Below are 14,576 nucleotides of genomic sequence, written 5' to 3' on the forward strand. Positions count from 1 at the left end.
CTTTCTCTGTATCAACAATGATTGTTGATCCTTTTCTTCTGTATCAACTGTAACAGTTGACCTCATGCTTTTGGATCAACTATGACTGTTGATCCATTACGCCAGTTTAAGTTAGTTTGCTTCGCAAGTATTTCCTTTTCTAGTTTTCGTCAAACTCTTTCCTTTAATCAGTTCATGTAAGTCTATATAAAGGCCGGAACTCTTGTTTACAAGACACATCTTATTATCAATATTATTATCAAGTTTGTTTATCAATCTTTTATCTTAGAATCTTGATCCTAAAATCAGTTTTCTATTAAGTTTCTGACGAAACTTAAACCTATCCCTGTTACCCCTGTTTTGTGCTACACTAGTTGGTATCAGATACAGAGTTTTTAGATTTTTATCTATAAACAGATCCTTTCCACAGCTTCCGCAACAACTCAAAACCCTAAATTTTCACCCAACTACCTTTCGTTACAATGGGAGACAAGTTAACACCAACTGAAATTGATGCCATTGTCACAGAACTTGAAACGAAGCTCAGTGCGGCACTTGAAACCAAGCTCGGCAACAAAATTGAAACATCTTTTAGTTCCTTAGAAACCAAGTTTGCTACCAAGCTTGATTCAGCTACAAATTCTCTAAAATCTGCACTTGCTATGCATGGAGATTTTTTAGACAAATTATGGAAACATGCTGGTTTTGGTGACTTGGTGATGCCTAAATTAACCGATGATACAGAAGGGGACCAAAGCTCTGGCGAAAAAGAAGAAGATGAAACCAAAAAAGATAAACCTTCTTTTACTCAGAATGATAATATTCCTGAGAATATTTCCCATACCCTTTACCACAAGGAACCCTTGGAAGGTTATGTTAACAAAAAAAAGATTACCATACCCCTCAACTATGATGAAGATGACAAAGCTGAAGAACTCAAAGAGCAACAATGGGTTGATGAAAAACGATTAAAATCTGGTATGAATTCTTATGGAACTTTACCAGAATATAAGTTGAAGGCTGATATACCTAGTTTTCATGGTGGTTTACATATTGAAGACTTGCTGGATTGGTTTTATGAAGTCGATTCCTTTTTCACTTTCATGGAAGTTCCTGAATCTTTTCAGGTTAAACTGGTAGCTTATAAATTAAAAGGTGGAGCTGCAGCTTGGTGGGAAAAACTCGGTGAAGATCGACGCAATGCTCATAAACCTCCTATACGTACATGGCAAAGAATGAGACAATTATTAAGAGATAAATTCTTACCTAGAGATTATATGCAACAACTTTTTACTAAGCTTCAGAACTGTCGACAAGGGGGCAAGATTAGTTGAAGAATACATTGTTGAGTTCTATGTTTTAGTTGCTCGTAAGCAATTGAATGAAACTGAAGAGCAATTAGTTGCACGTTTTATAGATGGTTTGAATAATTTAATTCAACAGGGACTGACGCAGTCCGTGTTTACAATGGTTGAAGCCATCCAACAAGCTATTAGAGTTGAAAGGCGTGTACTCAGTACCTCTAGACAAGCAACTCCACGTCAAGCTCGTTATCAACACTTTTCTAAAACTTCCAGACCGTATAATTATTCTTATGGTTACCAAGCTGAAAAGGGATCAACAGTCGTTATTGATCCATCCTCACAGGGATCAACTCTCTTTGTTGATCCAATGACAGAAGTGCAAACCAACCATATCAGCAACAACAACCTACTTATGTTCCTTCAGAACCTGCTCCTACAATGCATATCTCATCTGCTAAGCCACCTCAGCCTCCTCCACAACGAAATTTTGTTCGCAATACTAAAGGTAATCAGTTTCAACAAGATTTTCCACCATTATCTAAACCCTCTAACCCTTATTCAAAATTTCGAGGAGATAAATGTAACAAGTGCAACCAAACTGGCCATACTTTTAGTGGTTGTCGCAAATTCCATGCTTACATTAATGAAACTTCAGACGAAACACAAGAAGAAGAAGCATTAGGAGATGCCGAATTATTTTATCTTCAAGAACATGAGACTTATGGTGCAGATTTCCTTGGGATGATTCGACCAGTTTTAATCACTGAACCATGTCCTACTCAAAGACATAATATTTTCAGATCTCATTGTTTCATTGAAGAGAAGATTTGCACTATGATCATTGACATTGGAAGTACAGAAAACTATGTTTCTGCAAAGTTAGTTGAGAAACTTGGTTTACCTGTTACTCTTCATCCAAAACCGTATTCAGTTGGATGGATAAACAGCTCTTCCACTCAGAAAATTAATCATCAATGTTTGGTGAAGTTTTCTTTCCCTGGGTATTCAGATTATGTTTTGTGTGATGTTATTAACATGACTGCAGCAAGTTTATTATTGGGAAGACCATGGCAGTATGATATTCGTGTTGTTCATAACTGCTGTGAGAATACTTATACCTTTGTTCATGAAGGGTTTACTAAAGTTCTATGGCCTTTACAATCTTCTAATTCAGTCAAGGAACCATCAGAGAAGAAGACAAATGCACTAGTTGCTACCATTGTTCATTCTTTACAACCAAATCATTCTTTGAGTTCTCATGAAGCTGATACACCAATGGTGGAAATTCCATACAAGGTACAACCTTTATTATCTTCTTTCAATGACTTATATGCTACTGAATTACCCAATGTTTTTCCTCCATTAAGAGATCTACAACATCAGATAGACTTTATACCTGGAACTTCTATTCCTAATCAACCACATTATATGTTAAGTCCTAAATAACATGAGATTTTACAAGGTCAGGTTGATGATTTATTACACAAAGGTTTGGTAAGACTTATCAAAAGTCCTTGTGCTAGTCCAGCCTTTTTAGTAGAAAAAAGGATGGTGGACATCGTATGTGTATAGACTGTAGAGCATTAAACAGAGTTACTATACCATATAGGTTTCCCATACCAAGAATTGATGACATGATAGATATGCTTTCGGGTGCTAAAGTGTTTACAAATCTTGATTTACGTAGTGGGTATCATCATATACGTATTCGAGAAGGTGATGAATGGAAAACAGCTTTCAAAACAAAAGAAGGTTTATATGAGTGGTTAGTCATGCCTTTTGGATTATCTAAACTCCTAGTACTTTTATGCGCCTCATGAATCAAGTTCTGCAACAATGAAGAAGAGCATATTTCACATTTATCTCAAGTCTTTCAGGCACTGCAGGACAATGTTTTGTATGTGAATCTAAAGAAGTGCACTTTCTTTACAAACAAGGTCACTTTCTTGGGATATGTTGTGTCGGATACTGGTATTTCTGTGGATGATTCTAAAGTTAAGGCAATTGTGGATTGGCCTACTCCAACATTTATTCGTGAAGTAAGAATTTTTCATGGGTTAGCTTCTTTCTATAGAAGATTTCTGAGAAACTTTAGTACCATTGCAGCAGGTTTGACAGATTGTTTGAAGTGTGATACTTTTGAGTGGACTGAAGAAGCAGATAAGAGCTTTAATCTTCTTAAGGAAAAATTGTGCAGTGCACCTGTTCTTGCCATGCCAAATTTTGATAAACCTTTTGAGATTCATTGTGATGCTTCTGTTATTGGCATTGGTGCTGTGTTATCTCAGGAAGGACATCCAGTTGCATACTATAGTGAAAAGAATTCAGATACAAGGAAGAAGTGGTCTACTTATGAGTTGGAATTAATTGCTCTTGTTCAAGCTCTTAAGAATTGGCATCCTTATCTTATTCACAATGAATTTGTTGTCAATACTGATAATCAAGCTCTCAAGTTTTTGAAAACTTCAGCAAAGGTCAATAGGATGCATGATAGATGGTTAACTACTATTAACCAATATAATTTTTCCATTAAATATCAAAGTGGGAAACTTAATCAAGTTGCTGATGCTTTGAGTAGGAGAGCTCATCTTCTGGTTACTCTTAAACATCAGAGTTTAGCCTTTGATTTCTTAAAAGATATATATAGTGAAGACAAAGAATTTAAGCAACTTTGGGACAAGTGTGGTTCTTCAACAGGAAGTGTTAATGATTTTCTCATTAAAGAAGGGTTTCTCTTTAAAGGAAATCGTTTATGTATTCCACAATGTTCCCTACGTCTTCATCTCATCCAAGAATTACATGACAGTGGCCTTGGTGGACATTTTGGACGTGATAAAACAATAGCTTTGGTTGAAGAACGTTATTTTTGGCATTCTATTAAAAGAGATGTTCAAAAGTATGTACAAAAATGCATGGTTTGTCAACAGTCTAAAGGTAATATTCAAAACACTGGCTTGTATACTCCTCTACCAATTCCTGAAGCTCCTTGGGTGGATATTAGCATGGATTTCGTGCTTGGTTTACCACGTACTGTGAGGGGGAATGATTCTATTATGGTAGTTGTTGATCGTTACTCAAAGATGACTCACTTCATAGCATGCAAGAAAACAAATGATGCGTCCAATGTTGCTTATTTATTTTTCAAAGAAGTAGTACGTTTGCATGGAATTCCCAAAACAATTACTTCTGATCGAGACACTAAATTTTTGAGATACTTTTGGAAGTCTTTATGGATGCGTTTGGGTACTAAATTTCAATATAGTACAACTGCTCACCCTCAAACAGATGGACAAATTGAAGTGGTCAATCGATCTTTAGGAAATCTGATTAGAGCCAAGGTTATTGGAGGAAAAGAGAAGCAATGGGATAATCTCCTTCCACATATGGAATTTGCTTATAACACTTCAGTTAATCGATCTACAGGTAAGACACCTTTTCAGATTGTTTATTCTAAGGTTCCTAATCATATTTTAGATTTGGTGGTACTTCCCAAGATGCGTAAATCAAATTCTAAGGAAGATAATTTTGTTGAGAAAGCTTCACTCATACATCAAGAGGTATAATCAAAGCTTGCAGATTCTAACAACAAGTACAAGGACGATGCCAATCAGCATAGAAGACTTAAAACTTTTGGTGAAGGAGAATTAGTTATGATTCATCTCAGAAAAGAAAGATTTCCTACTGGTACTTATAACAAGACCAAGATGAAGAAATATGGATCATTCAAGATTTTGAAGAAAATCAGTGACAATGCTTATGTTATTGATCTTCCATCGACTTGGAACATCTCTAATATCTTAAATGTGCAAGAAATATTCAAATTCCATGGAGAGAATGAAGTTCTTTCAATACTTTAACTCGAGGGCGAGTTTCTTTCAAGAAGGGGGGACTGATGTAGTGCATCTTTCTCTGTATCAACAATGATTGTTGATCCTTTTCTTCTGTATCAACTGTAAAAGTTGACCTCATGCTTTTGGATCAACTATGACTGTTGATCCATTACACCAGTTCAAGTTAGTTTGCTTCGCAAGTATTTTCTTTTCTAGTTTTCGTCAAACTCTTTCCTTTAATCAGTTCATCTAAGCCTATATAAAGGCTGGAACTCTTATTTACAAGACACATCTTATTATCAATATTATTATCAAGTTTTTTTTTCAATTTTTTATCTTAGAATCTTGATCCTAGAATTAGTTTTCCATTAAGTTTCTGACGAAACTTAAACCTATCCCTGTTACCCTTGTTCTATGCTACACTAGTGCAGGCGGCTTAATAATGCTATGCGCAACAACAAATGTAAGTAGAAAGCAACATTTCCTACAAGGGGAAGCAAACCAATAATTTTAACCAATATTCTAAACGGACCCTCGCCCTGAACATTCCAAAACTTTTCCGCACAACAACAAAAAAGACCTAATGAGCTTGCATTCATATGAGACTCACCATTCACCTAAAAAGAATTCAACATTCTTCTGCTAGTCAGGGAGGACCCTTTTTTAGGGTATTTTTTTGGACGATATGTCTAGAATCATCCTATAAAGTGAAAATTTCGTGTCAGCCTGGAGTCTTTTCAAAGTGTAGATTTACAACTTAGATTCAAGACCGTCTTAAAATAATTTTCACCTGTCAAGTTGGATGGTAATTAGATTCAAGTTGTCCCAAGAACTTTTTCTCATGGAACAAATGTAGAGATAACATTGTTGTTCCTTAATTTGGTTGCTATAAAGAACCAATAAGAAATCAATAGAAACAAAATAAAATATCTAAAGGAACAAGATTTCTACGTAATTAATATCTCTCATCTCTCTTTCTAAAATATCACAATTTTTCATCCTTTTCTAGTCGGTCTGTTTAATGCATTTTGATTCTCTACTTTCTTTTTAATGCATCATCATGATCATCATGCAGTGCATGAACAAGAGCAAAAGAAAGTAACCATTTGATTTTATTTTGTCATTGATGATGATGGCTTAGATTTACTGGTGTCAATATTCTTCTACCTCCACGCACCTAACTTTGACATATGTTTCTAGAAATGAATGCTTAAGATTTTCTAAGATCTAGCAGCAGTTGTTTGTTAATGCGGAAGTAAATGTAATTATGAATGCCACAATATTGATGGTGTAAGCTGCCCACAGAGGAGAATATAAAAAGTAAGGATAGAGATAAGAAATTAATGAGGAAGCAGCTCAATTTTTATTTTGTTTTTTTAAGCATAGATCAAAGTTATTGTATCTCTCTTTGCAAACATGATACACAGATAGAAAACATCACGCCTCACAAGTTCGCCAGTGCCGTCACGACGTATAACTTTTCATTTTTTTTGTTAGTTGTGTCATTTAGTTTGCCAGATTTTCTGCTTAAGAGTAATCATTTTTTCTGATTAGGAGTAATCAAGGTGTCCACAAAAAGAAGAGTGTGCTCTTTCAGGATTCTCTTTTGTTGGAGATAGAATGTGATATAGTCTTGTAATTTCGGTGGCTTTGTCTCTTTTTTGGTGTTACCACAATCACATATAGCTCATGCGTCGTTGTACATTCAGAAAATGGGTCATTTTTCCAAATATTTTTAAATCACGGTTCAAATGGACGAGTAAAAAATAGTTTGGGTGAATGGTCAAAAAACAAAAATAATAAGGATGAAACCAGTTTCATCCTAGCTTAAATTTAAAAAATAGCAATGATGAAACTGGATACATCTTGTGTAAATTAAAAATAAGAAAAAATATTTGAAAATGGGCACGATGAAACTGGTTACATCCTGCCTATTTTTACATTTTTGTCCATTTAAACAATATCAAAATTTAACTGTCCATTTCACCCAGAAATTGTTGATTTTGGTCTTTTTAACCAATTTTGTGTTGTACATTAAGACCCATATTGATACGATTTTTGTAAGAAGATTTTTTTACAGAATCAAGTCAAAGGGGTATGATAGTTGCTAAAATCATCTCGATCAGCTCTTTCGTTAATATATTTTTTTGAAGCATTTTTCTTTAATATATGAGCAGTGCATCCATATTAGTTTTATAATAAAAAATTGTAGATCATGTTGGTTTTTCTTTCCTACCGGGTAAATTTTGACTTACTAATTAAGTGTATTTAGTGGGACAAAATTTGGGGTTATGGTGGCAGGTTTGGGGGAGGGCAGGTTTTTACCGCCGGCACATTTTGGGTCACTAAGTCTAAACAAATCCAGGTCACGTGATATATTTAGAATTACAGTGACGAATTTCTGGTCATCTTTAAAATTAATTTTGGTTCAAGGTGGCGTATAAAGTTACAACACATATTTTTGGTTAGTATACAAATTTTGGAACAAAGAATAGATTTTGGTAGTGTGGCAATATTTGAGGTCACATGAGAGTACCGGGGTTACTGACGGTCAGCAGTATGAGTGTTAAAATCAAGGAATTCATGATAAAATCTCTTTTTTTGTATGCGGGCGGCGGACACATTTTTGCAAGATTGCTAATAGGGCTATCCATTTGCTTATGGGGTGTACCAATCCATAGGCAAGAGATATTGTTGTCTCATATATATTTTCGTACACCCCCAATCGGAATGGTGCCCCTTATTAGCAGCCGTACTTCTCTTTTTTTTTTCTTTCTTTTTTTCTCCAGAGGTGAGGCCGACTGGCCGGATTAGGTTAGACTTAAATGGGCAGACTATCGCGAAGAAATAATAATTCTGCTCTGAGGGGCCTTAAACTGTCAGTGGGAAGTTGTGTGCGGCGAACTTGCACTGTTTTTTTAGTAGGACCATAATGCTTATTCCTGGCAAGTCATTTGCGGTCCAGAACACAGCACATACAGAACCCTGCATCATATGAGTGAGAGAGAAAGAGATTCACTCGGACGAATATTTAATAAGGTGGTGAAAGTAGGACATCAATGGGTATGAATTTAGACCTTCACACGTCATTTGTTCATGATTGTACTTGGATGCACACTTTTGTTCCAAGTGATCAACTTCAGTGGTATCAAAACATTTTATTGGTTGCGAGTGGTTCGACTTTGCTTCCTATTGTAGCGGATTAGGTTATCAAAAGATGAATTCTTGAATACAGTGTATTCGTAGCATTTTACTTCTGAACAGTGATATAAAATTCATTCAATCCTCGTAAACAATAGATGTCATGTAGATAATGAGTTTCCGGGACTTGAGTCAAGAGAAGAGAATAGCCGGGTATGGATAAGTGGGACACGACCTATAAAGTTTATCTGTGTACAGCCTTACAAAATAAAGCACTCCCGAAATCTGCCTTTTATATTCATTGTCTTCCCCACATTATGGGATTGTGTTTGGCCCCTTCTTGCCACGGAAATGTGAAATATATAATGACGGAACCATAAAAAATACCACATTATCAACAGCTGCTTTAAAACTTTTAAACATGATAATTGGGAGTGAATCCTTTGTTTTAGAGGGGAACGGGCTGTGAATATTAAGTGGAGAATGAATAAAAATGGTAAACCAATGAGAGATGGAGAAGATGGAGAATCATATGTACTAACCAAAAGAGGAAAATGAGAGGAAAACCAAAAACAGTGTCGATAGAACATTAACTTTACTCATTGCGCCAACACTATACAGGTCTTTGTCAACTCTGATCTAAATTTGCTACATCCCTGGCTTACATGCGCTCGCAGGCATAGCCATTGGATCTTACGCACATAGAACATATGAATAGTCATATAGGCATCATCTAACGTATACTTCGTTCTACGCATACAAACCTACATTAGAAATCCATCAAAGTTTAGTTTTTAGGGAATACTACTCATCAATGAAAAAGATATATCCCTTTTCTCTTTTCTGTTAAAAGAAGAAGCAACAAGGAAAGAAAGCTGTGGCAGGGGGAAACAGTATAAGAATTACCACATGTATTGTTGATTTCTAATGGTTTTATTTGTTGGAAAGACTTTGATTCTTATCTTTCTATCTATCACTATCATATATTGTTGATAAGAATCATTATCTGGACAACGATAAAGCCTACACTTGGTATTTCTAAGTTTTGCATATGAAGTCTACGAACAATACATACTCTCTCAGAGGTGATTCTCAAAAGAAAAATACCTACGACATCTCTTTCCACAAACAACGTATACAGCAAGTGGCAATTCTCAACAAACAAATATCCATAGATCTTTTAACAGATAAATATCATACACAGTCAGAGGTATATAATTCTAAGCAACAGATACATATGATTCTAACAAACAAATATCAGAAGTGATTCTAACAAACAAATATCAAGACATCATTTGACGGACAAATTTAGTGTCAGTAGTGAATCTAAATAAAGAAATATCTACGTAGCTTTTCACGAACATAATATACTGTCAGAGGTGAATCAGTACATCTTTAACCTACAAACTGAACTCAATGATTCTCATGCAGAATTTGGAGATCTAAGATGCAATCTGCCTGATCAGAGTTTAGGGATACGATTAGACTGACTCTATATTTCAATGTTCATAGACACTTCATGTGTTTCTAACTGGTGTTACAAGTTCTAACATTGGGACATTGCTTCAAAGGACACCCAACTTACGAGATAACATAAAATGATTACAGACCAAGGAGATGATTACGTTAACTAGCGATTGACTTTGTAGAAAAGGTCAATATCAAATAAAAGCGAAAGAACAAAACCCATTCTTCAGTGGTATTCTTATTCGACAATCATGTAAACCATGATGGATATGGGAAACAGTGATGTGGGTGTGAGAATATGACAAAATATGTAAATGTGTATCTGAAGCCTGATTAAATGATTGAAGTAGTTGATATGATTATTTGACGTAACAAGAAGTTTTTGTAGTTGTACATTCATTTGAAAAAGAACACTTGTGTTTTTCTTGACACCTTCCACGAATTACCTAATGAAAGTTCTCATGATTTGGACAAATGGTCGTTCAGATAACACCGTTTTCTTCTGATACAATAAGTTAAGGCAGATAAACTAGATTACAGCAACCAGCATCCACATAAATGAATGCAAGAGAATATGGGAAATTGCACTGTCAACAAAGTGAGAGGTTGAGGTGCCTGCCTAAAAGAATTAAGAAGAAGAAAAGGGAAAGCAAAATGGAAAAGGCTATTAAGCTATGTTAGATAAATCTTCCTCCAACTTGTGTGTTGTACTGGTGTAGGTTGTGGTGCATATTCAGAATGGTTCGATCAATCCATATATCTAGGATAAAAATGTGAACTGTGGGTGGATATGGGTCATTTTCAACCCCATCACACTCATAAGAACCTACTCATAACGAAAGCTTGGTAAAGTCATGTGAGCGTCAAAACATATGTGTCTACATACACCTTGATTAAGTCGCAGACATGTAGATCTATCTGTATACAATCATTCGTGTACATGCGGATGAAAGTGCTTCGTGTTGAAACCGCAACATGTGTTCACTGAGAAAAATCTTTAGGCAGTACCTGAATGTGATGCAAATGATTTATTAAAGCATCCGTATATAAGAAGGGGTTTGAATGTTCATATCATGACATTCTCTTACTACTACCTGTCATCAACCAAATGAGAGCACACTAATGTATTACCCTAAACGGTTAGCTTGAATTATTTTAAAAAACAAAAAAACAGTTGGCTTGAATAAATTTTGTGAAGTTGAAAGTGAATATATCATCACAGACAAAAGTACATGCAAGGGGCACACTAATGTATTACCAAACAATCCTCATATTACGATTGAGGATCAATGTATGGATCACGATGCGAATGCAAGGTCATCGGCTGAAAGTAATATTATTTTCAGGTTGGGGTCGAGTAATGTTGCAGTTGGCACAAGTTAAAATTGTATATTCTAATTTAAAGAAATTCCATTTTTTTTGTTTCTGATTGTTTGAAGTTCTTTTTGGAACAAATCATGTTAGTGTTTTAGGTCAATTTGAGTTTTTCTTAACCTCACGTTTTTGCTGCCTTTTTCTGATGCAGCTTCAACCGTTCGTGGTGAAATTGAATGCATATTAAATTGTAGTAAGGAGTTAGGTTCTCATGGCCTTCTAGATGCAAGCATGTAGTTGCCAGACAATGTGGTTTAGAGGGCATTATAGCCGAGTTTTCATGGAGCTGTATAGATATATATCGATGGTACCACGGTTGATCATAACGCCGATATGAGTGTATGAAGGACTCGTGATCATTAGAAGTTTTATAGTGCTGGTGTGGTTTGGGCATTGCCTATGAGAATTCAATTTGAAATCATAGACCAAAAAGCAAGTAAAAAGTAGTTAACCATTAAAACAACATTCAAACCAAGACTTTCACGACTTTCATTAAGAAAAGGCATCTTCAACATGGGTTTATTCTTAAGCCTCCTAGCCTCAACGTTACAAAGAAAATCAAAATCCTACATATAACTAAATCCCTTAGTTCATATGAACTAGCTACTATCGCTTCCACCGAACATCTGCAGCCTGTTTCAAACCCTTGTTGTCGTTGCCATGCATTCATCTATCAACCATGCTTAATTTCTTACTTGGGACGATCCGCAGTCTGGGAGGGTCCAGCTTGTCTCGCGGCCTGATGAAGCAAAAGAGAACGGAAATTTAGTTCTAATCTTGAATGGAATATAACTTGTTGCCTGATGATATTACATTATTCAACCCACTCTAAAGATTAGTGGACAAAAATAGTATTGAGAGTCCAAAATCCAAACCTGGAAATATGCTTCAAGTTTAGTTTTTAGTGTTGCTAATTCCTTCTTCAATTGCTCGAAAGTTCCTCTAACCCTGCATAATTCATGCATTTGAGTACTTAATATAATGTTGTCATAAATTAAGGAAAATAAAAAAAATGTGTGGTCCATGATATGTCCAAAATACAATGCATGTTTCATGCATGCGTATGTGCAATACCTTCAGAATCTAACATAATCCAAATCATTGCATACGGTCGTTAAGTGATTCATAACAATAAAGAAGAATAAAGCCAAAATATTAATTAGATTCAAAGGAAATGAATAAGAGATTTTATAGGTTTACCCTTCAGCATCTTCATTTGTGCAGTGATTTTTGAACAGTGTAATTTCATTCTTCGCCTTTGCAGCTCCAATGCTGCAATAGTAATTATGTAGTTGTGTTTAATTTTCACCTACTAAATGAGGTACACAGTTACATCGTAGTAGATCTTATTGTTTGGTTTGGTAATTACCTGCAGCAACTACCCTTGAAATGGTGCATAAGATCTTCTAACTTTTCGAAATTAATTGGGTTTTTCGCTCTACAATAGAAATATTATCGTGTTAGCACAAACAAGAAAAAAATCTCATTCAAACAAGATAATGTGGGAAAAGAAATGTTGAAATATAGTTGTTTTTTTTTTTTCGTTCACTTACAATGCCCGATCAATATTACTAATGTGTCTGACATAGTCCCTGAAAAACATCGTAACAACTTCCTCGCAAAAATTAGGATTCTCCGTATCCTCTAATTCTTCTAACATACTGAATTGTTCATCCAAGTATCCCTGGAAAAATCCACATGCATGATCGAGAATTAATACTTGCAAATAACATTAAACCAACCTGTATCTAGGTACGAGAAAATATTGATAGCTGCATTAGTTATCAGAGGAAATTGTGTATCTAAATCCATAGTAGATTTCACAGATCAATAAGGGCATCCTAAAATAGCGTAAGATCTGTAATGGCTACTTCTTACCGATTAGAACCGACATAGTCACATAGATGAAGCGGAAAACAACAATGTTAACAAGAATTAGTACTAACTTAAATTGTCTATACAATCTTAGTGCATGTTCAGTCCATTTTTACATCATCGGCAAACACAAGATCACAAGAGTGAGATCTCTGGTGAAATGAGCTAGCAATTATATGTTGTCATATAATGAGTATCGGATTTTCATTTATTTGTTGTATTTAAATCTTCAAACTAAACTTAATGAAGATATGCATGAAAAAGCTTGTTTTTCTTGATGAGAATACTAGTTGTTACTAACTACTTGGGTACTGTGGACAGTTGGTAATACCGACAAACTGAGGTCCAAAAATCCTTGATCAATATATGTAGCTTGTGTAAGGATATTTACATAACCAGAAAATCTCATTGAATGATCCAGAGCTTAATGTTAGAAACACTATTGGGTACATGCATGCATCTAATGCACCAAAATGAAAAGCCACAAAAAGAAGATCCAAACTTTACTCCAGTTGAAGTAAGAAAATATACAAACATATTGATATCAAGTAGGTTTGGTTCATGAAGAGAAGAAAGAACAAACCTGCTTAAAGAGAGCCTCTCTCATGGAAGCAACACGTTTTTGCATTTGTTTGTTCGACATCCTTTAATGGAAGAGAAGGAGAGAAGTAAAGAAATGAAACTAAGTGGTACAATAACTTCACTTGTTCAAGACAGTGAAAGATATGGTCGTTGAGTTGTGATGAAGAGAAATGAATTGAGCAAGGAGACTATAAATAGGGGAAGTAAAGGAGGAGTGAGAGAGGACAGGCTTTATTAAGTTATGCGCAACAACAGATGTAAGGTAGAAAGCAACGTTTCATCCAAGGGGAAGTAAACCAATAATTAAAGCAAAAATTTCTAAACTGGCCCTCCAACTAAACGACCCAAAACCGGTTCCACGCAAATCTTTTCTTTTTCTTGCGAGCATGTGTTCATGTGGAACTCACCAATCACTCAAAATCAACTATTTATAATATTAAGGGAAGCGGTTTTTAGTGTGTTTTTCTTTGTTTTTGATTGTCTACTCACGATCAATAAATCGTGGAAAATTTAGTAAAAAATTTCGTAGCAACTTTTTAAAATACAGATTTAAATTCAGAATTCACCGGTGCATATGCTCATAATTTATATCTAAGACTATCTTAGAATAATTCTTTCTCGTCAACAACATTTACAGCCTAGATCCATTGATTATTAGATCCAAAAATATCCAAAGAACAAGTGTAGGATAACACTGTTGATCCTTAATTTGGTTGCTATAAAGAACCAATAAGAAATCAATAGAAACAAAATATAATATCTAAAAGAACAAGATTTCTCTTACATATGACTAGGTGAATTCTTATCCCTGTTTCTAAAATATCACAATTTTTCATCCTTTTCTAGTCAGTCTGTTTAATGCATTATGATTCTCTACTTTCTTTTTAATGACATCATGCATCATCATGATCACCATGCAGTGCATGAACAAGAGCAAGAGGGTGTAACTATCTAATTTTATAGGCATTGATGATGATGGCTTAGATTTACTGGTGTCAATATTTTTCTACCTCCAGACTTAACT

General features: G+C 35.1%; 1 protein-coding gene across 1 annotated transcript; it reads right to left on the minus strand.

Annotated features, from left to right (window-relative positions):
- Positions 1-11,581: 11,581 nt before the first annotated feature.
- Positions 11,582-13,692, minus strand: LOC113317157 (histidine-containing phosphotransfer protein 4-like). Its single transcript, XM_026565283.1, has 6 exons — positions 13,554-13,692; positions 12,649-12,779; positions 12,465-12,533; positions 12,296-12,367; positions 11,971-12,043; positions 11,582-11,834 (listed from the first exon to the last, which is right to left on the minus strand). The coding sequence occupies exons 1-6, from the start codon at positions 13,611-13,613 to the stop codon at positions 11,787-11,789; spliced, it is 453 nt and encodes a 150-aa protein (XP_026421068.1). The 5' UTR covers positions 13,614-13,692; the 3' UTR covers positions 11,582-11,786.
- Between the last annotated feature and the right edge of the window lie 884 nt (positions 13,693-14,576).

Source organism: Papaver somniferum, chromosome 10 (assembly GCF_003573695.1).
Source record: "Papaver somniferum cultivar HN1 chromosome 10, ASM357369v1, whole genome shotgun sequence".
NCBI lineage: Eukaryota > Viridiplantae > Streptophyta > Magnoliopsida > Ranunculales > Papaveraceae > Papaver > Papaver somniferum.